The sequence below is a fragment of the Bremia lactucae genome, linkage group LG7 (genome assembly GCF_004359215.1).
Source record: "Bremia lactucae strain SF5 linkage group LG7, whole genome shotgun sequence".
Classification (NCBI taxonomy): domain Eukaryota; phylum Oomycota; class Peronosporomycetes; order Peronosporales; family Peronosporaceae; genus Bremia; species Bremia lactucae.
In genome coordinates this window covers 2850628-2856808 of record NC_090616.1, presented here as the reverse complement: position 1 = coordinate 2856808, position 6181 = coordinate 2850628, and the positions used below count along the sequence as shown (strand labels likewise).

At 47.2% G+C, this 6181-nt stretch overlaps 1 protein-coding gene across 1 annotated transcript; it reads right to left on the bottom strand.

Moving 5' to 3' along the window:
- Window positions 1-2465: 2465 nt before the first annotated feature.
- CCR75_007651 (uncharacterized protein) lies at window positions 2466-2925 on the bottom strand (the record flags this gene model as incomplete). The annotated part of the gene is made up of 1 exon (XM_067965709.1): window positions 2466-2925. The coding sequence occupies one exon, from the start codon at window positions 2923-2925 to the stop codon at window positions 2578-2580; it is 348 nt and encodes a 115-aa protein (XP_067823031.1). The 3' UTR covers window positions 2466-2577.
- Window positions 2926-6181: the final 3256 nt, after the last annotated feature.

The window sequence follows — 6181 nt, the reverse complement described above, 5'->3', positions numbered from 1 at the left end:
ATGGACGCCGACAGCGAGCGCATCTCTTGCACATACTCTTGCAGAGATCGCTTCGCCTGTCGCGCTCCAAAGAAGCGCGCCTGAAGCAACACTTCGTTGTTCGGCGGCTGGTACTTGGCGCGAATCTTTTCCTTAAAGATCGCCCATGTAGAGTAACGCCTTTCTGTCATCCATAAGCGCCGAGTAAGCCCACTCTGAGGCCTTACTGCGCAGATGCGACATGGCGTACGACACCATCCGGCTGTCATCCTCGATGAGCAGCGCAACACCGCGTTGCTCCACGGCTAAAAGCCAGTGGACGATCGTGTGCGTTGCAGTTCCATCGAATTCGGGCGGGTCCATCCGAATGGGCCTCGGCTGATGCGGCCGGGCAGAGAGTATCTAATAGTCCTGTTGAGAGCCTCGCTCCGAGCCTGCTCATGCCTCAGCTCATCCTGAGTCTGAGTGACGGACTCCGCCGCAGCATGGCTCTATGCCTCGGACGCGGCTCTCCGCTGCCCGAGCACGAATTCCTCAAAAGCTCAAACTGAGCAACATGTTGCTCAGGAGGACTATCCAAGAGCCTGGCCAGGGCTTGATCACCAAGTCCCTGCGCCAAGTGCCCTGCCACCTCCCGATGATGTTCGGAGAGGTGGGCGAAATGAGCCCAATCAATGTTGAGGCTCATCCTCACGAACACACGCAGAGATGCGGGTCGTGGGAAGGATTTCAAGTGCTACCAAGTGTAGGCGGGCACGTCGTAATGCGGCCACGCTCTACTTAGGCACACACACACCCTAGCACAGCGAGGAAGCGGTTTAACCAGCTTCTCTTGCGTGTGGTGAGGTAGTTGTGGTGGGCGCGTTACCGACCTCACTCAACGCACTAAGTTACTTTGGTTAACTGTCGTCACGGGAGCGGTAATCCGGCTCCTCATGCGCACTTACTAAGTAGAAAAAAGTTTTCAGACTGCTATATATTTAATCGCATTAAATATGAATACCTTTTTTTACCATCAAAATATCATCTCTATAGATAACACGAATATGTATTGCGAGCGTATCTTTCTAGATACCTAGCGTAACGGATGACGCTAGGCGTCATCCTTCCTAATGTGAATACACCCATGTGCATCACATACACAAGGGCTGGTCACAAATGTGAATCACACCCGAGTGTTGGATTTAATTAATTTAATTTAGTAATTGACCATCCCCTTAACTACACCAATTGTTTATAATAACACAGAGTCGGGCGACGCCGTTGACTTGGTTCAGTGACCTACAATTGGTGTAGCAGATGACTTGTCACCGTCACCTGCAATATCATCAACAGATGACATGTTCCAGGCACTTCGAATCGGAGTAGGAGGTGACGTATTCCCCGCAGTAGACGCATTAGCGTCTACTGAAACATTTGCATTGCTGCCAGCTTTGCGGCCTCACGGCCCACGCGCACAGACTTATTAGTTGCCATGTTGATTTTGGGCAAATCAATTCATGAAAATGAATCGGTATTTGTTTAAAACCAATAATGCAAAATTACAGGAAATACATCATAGTATTTCCTGTCGCCCTACATCAGTCACTATAGTGACTGTTGGTTAGGGGGGCTGATATAACGGGCTGTCCTGTTAGATAAGTATTATTTCCTATAAGAGGAATAATTAATGTTATTTACTATGAGAGGAAATAAATAAAGACGCACAACATTATTATCTTTTCTAATTTTGACTAAATAATTCCAATATTTCCAAATTGGGTAATATTGATGCAATAAGACATTAGCTCTATTGATTGGTTCATTGAAGTCTAAATCAACCCCGCCAATCGTTATAAGACACGATTGTGCGGTGCGCAAGGAGGCGCCATACTCAGTAAGTTATAAATAAAAGGTTCAGCAGTAGATAGAAGATTGCTACGTAGGAAACTAAATATATTAATACAGTTTACTTTTCCCTAATTATAATCCTCTGAATTACCTTTAGTAGCCAAAGCCCCTTAGCTACTTAGAAACCTTTCTCTGTAACCTTGTGTACGTGAAGTTTCGAGGCACCTCACCTACACTGTAATCAGTGTAAGGTTAACTAGTACTTATCAGTATTAGTGGAAGGTGCCCCGTTACATTGGTAGCGTAGCCATATAGACTTAAGCGGTCTAATCGGGTCGAGCAAGGCAATCGATAGCGTCTGCGAGAGACCGGATTCACAGAGTTTAGAATGGCACTGCTTTTACATGAAGCGCGATGAAACGGTCATTAAAAAATCATGGTAATCCACGCACGCCTGATGCGGACAGTATTGTGCTCCAGCTCCTTGATATCGAATTTAAGACGGATTGCATGATTCCAGATGAGTAAGATCTTCACGGTTACCCGACCCCTTAACGTTTCTCAGCGATGCGCCTCTACGGGCTGCAACTTCTATAGTAGTCATAGCACTGGTATGTGCAGATGAGAGAATGAATTTCTTTTTGACAGTATCGCCACAACATTAGCCTAGCAGGGATCAATATATTTGGAAACGTTATAAATCTCTTGTCCACAAGGCATATTCTCTCTTTGTCTTTATCACTCATAGATGACAGACGACTAGGATGTTTACGGACTCAACGATCGCGTCTGTGACGGTCCAGGAGATGCAGCATATGCGGAGGTAGACGCCGGGCTCATAACAAGCTTTAAGTAGGCGTCGTGACTTCGGTACGTTGGCTTGTCGGCGAATTCCAGCGACGCGCATGCTGTCTTGGTAGATGTCGCTATCTCTGTTGGGCTTGGAAAGCATTGTACACCATGCACTTCCCAAGGGTGGTTCGCAGGCACGACGAGAGGGGAAGTGGGCAAGCGCGCGTGAACAGTAGCCCAGTGTTCTTCGATGCTTTCCCGATTGCGATGTTCACGTAAGGTGAACAAGGGAGAAATCGTTGTAACTGTGCGGTTAATGCCCATCAGACAAAGCTTTCGCATCTAATAGCATACAGCGCTTTAATCCTACTGTTAATAGATAACAGTTCTGGTTATCATATACCATTAATGGTAATAAAGCAGGTGTTGCGACGCGATATTTTCATTAAAACAGTAATTCCTCTGCTCTCTTTTAGCCCCGGTGGCAGGCAAATCCTATATAGTAGTGAAAATTTTAAAGTAGCGAAAATATCATTACTAGATTTGAATTTCGTTATAACAATAGCCTCTTGTTTATTAGGGGAGTTCACCGCTGGGTTCAAGGAGCAGATAGGTAATTATAAATTGAAAACAAGCTCACAATAATTAAATACCAAAACTCGTAATGTCTCAGGTCCGCCTCACCCACAATCAGAAACGTGAAATTTGCCGAAAGAAGCGGCAGACCAAAAGATAAGCCAGACCATGTTGGCTTCATGGGCAAAGGGGGGTACAACCTCCTGGAATCACTCAGGCTAAAATCAGCAACATCCTCAAAAAGAGTGGCTATACATCTGACGGAGCTCAGTGCCAAACGGCCTAAGACTCCAACATCCTGTTGTGGAGAAAGCTGTTGCATTCTGGGTCTTTCAGTGCCAGAGTCGTGGAGTGGCCATGTCTCATCAAGATAAAAGCCAAGGCCTTTGAACCGTGCCTCAATGTTCCAGATGGTGCAATTGAAATTTCTGCTGGCTTGCTGCACAATTTCCAACAGTGACACCAGCTAAGTTTTCTTTGGATTCATGGTAAGAGTGGTTCTGCCGACAATAAAGCAATTGAAGTTGCTCTGCATGGTCTGCGCGCCACACTCGCCAAGTACAGTTTCTGTGATATCTTCAATATGGATAAAACGGGTAAGCACATTTTGTTGAGTTTCTTATCAAGGAAAAACACGGCTGATAGATTCAACCACTTCCCACACCTCTTTTAAAGCATACTCTAAAACAATTGTAGGCGGGCACGTCTTAATGCGGCCACGCTCTACTTAAGTATACACCCTAGCACAGCAAGGAAGCGGTTTAACCAGCTTCTCTTGCGTGCAGTGAGGTAGTTGTGGTGGGCGCGTTAGCGACCTCACCCAACGCACTAAGTACTCGAGTAAAGTGTCGTCACAAGAGCGGTGATCCGACTCCTCGTGCGCACTTACTAAGTAGAAAGTAGTTTACATACTGATTCATATTTAATCGCATTACATATAAAAACCTATTCTTACCATTCAAAAAATGTCATCTCTGTCGATAACATTAATATGTATTGCGAGCGTATCTTTCTAAATACCTCAAGTAACGGATGACGCTAGCCGTCATCACGGATGACGCTGGCGTCATCCCTCCTAATGTGAATGCACACATGTGCATCACATACACAAGGGTTGGCCACAATGTGAATCACACTCGAGTGCTGGGTCTAATTACTTAATTTTAGTAATTGACCATCCCCTTAAGTACATCAAGTGTACTTAACAGGGACTGTGTAAAATTAGAACAACTTTAGCCCGCAACACCATCCTCCCTTCAGAACTAATTTACATTTTAAAATTCGTCCAAGAGGAAGGGGAACTGCGATCAGCTTAACGCGCCGCTAGTTCTCTCAGTCACTGTAGCGACCTGTATTCTCATACACGGCGCCAAAGATGCCACCTAAAAGGAAGGGTCCTCTGCGAAGACGCCCACTCAACCTCGCACTAAGCGCACGCGCCGCGTTAACACGCCGGCAGCGTCCAATGCCTTAGTCGAAACGCCGACAGCTTCTGCTGCTATCCAGTTAATAGGGCTTAAGGATCCATCCCACCTTACAGTGAGGATGTTAATTCGTCGCTCATTGTCGACTTCAATGAGTCGACACCGTTGCCGTCACTTCATAGTAGCGATGCGGACAACGAGCTAATGAGGAAGGATGATGGCGCATAATTGTCCATTTAAGCTTTTCTCATTGCTCGCAACATGGAGACATCAACATTTACGAATGCTGTCTCGTCGTCTGCGCTGGATAGCGCAACGACGGTTAATGAGAGCATTGTTCATAAATGCGCAGCCGTTTTTCGTTGGGTATAACCGCAACGCCTTATGCTCAGACTATAATTTATAATGGTTCGGACATAGAGGATTCGGAGCCTAAAGCTCGCCGATGACACGTGAACGTGCTCAGTCGGTGTCACAAGCCAGTCGTTTTGAATGTGGCTATGTGACGGGACATATCGCTGATGCCCCTTCCATCTAAATGGCCTCGTTTAAACGGGCCAAGAGAGTCGTTCCTAGAGCGCGCTCTCTAGACGCTCATAATTATTATGGCGTCTTTAAATCATGGAGGGCTCAGGGAAAATCGCTTGGGCGTATTTTGCCGATCCCGGTCGTGTTGCGTTTAAATGAAACGCCCGACCAATACGAGGCGGAATTTCTGCGCCGCATTCCGATACGATGAAACAGCGGTCGCAGCAAGTTCATTTTGCCCGCTTGCGTGTGAAAAAAATCATGGGGGTACTGCACCCCCTTTTGTTCTCACCACGCTATTCCTTGAGACTAGCGGAGAGGTCTCAGCTGGTGCTTTTTTCATAGACAGCTACCAAGCCGGGCACGTCAATACGTAGGGTATCGATCGGTTCCCAAGAGTCGAAACTCTTCGGGTAACCTATCCATTGGACGAGGATCTGATACCTTTGCCTCACGGAGCGCTAGGCAAGCAATTTTCCAACAAGGAAGCGTTGATTCCCACCCACATCTATCAGTGCAGGCGGCGCCGATAGGAGTGGCGATCTCGCCCACCTACTCGCGGCTGCCTTTCCTTCGTCCGTTCAGTCACAGGCGTAAAGCGCTGCTGAACGACGTATTGCGGATCTCGAGAGTCAAGTCTCGCGACTGACCTCGGATCTTTTGATGTCCGAGCGAAGGCTCGTCAGGGTTATGAACGCCTGAAGACTCGCTTGGACCTTATCGAGAGGATAATGCTGAGGGATCCGTGTTACTCGCGTGATTTCTCACGCTCTCCAAGTTCTGTTCGTGATGGAGGAGTCGGTCCGATAGCTTTTCGCCTTCACCGTCCCCCTCACCCGAACGACGCTCGACTCACAGTCGGCGTCACCATCGGTCTCCTTAGACGGATGGGGATATGTGACCTCATTTGGGTCTACATACCGTTTCATACGACCCACGTAAAATACGGGTGCTGTCTTCATATACGGGGGAAGGGTGAGCCTATAAATTAGGTCTGCAACCTCTTGTACCACCGTAAAGAGCCCAATGAAACGCGGCAACAACTTCGTAGT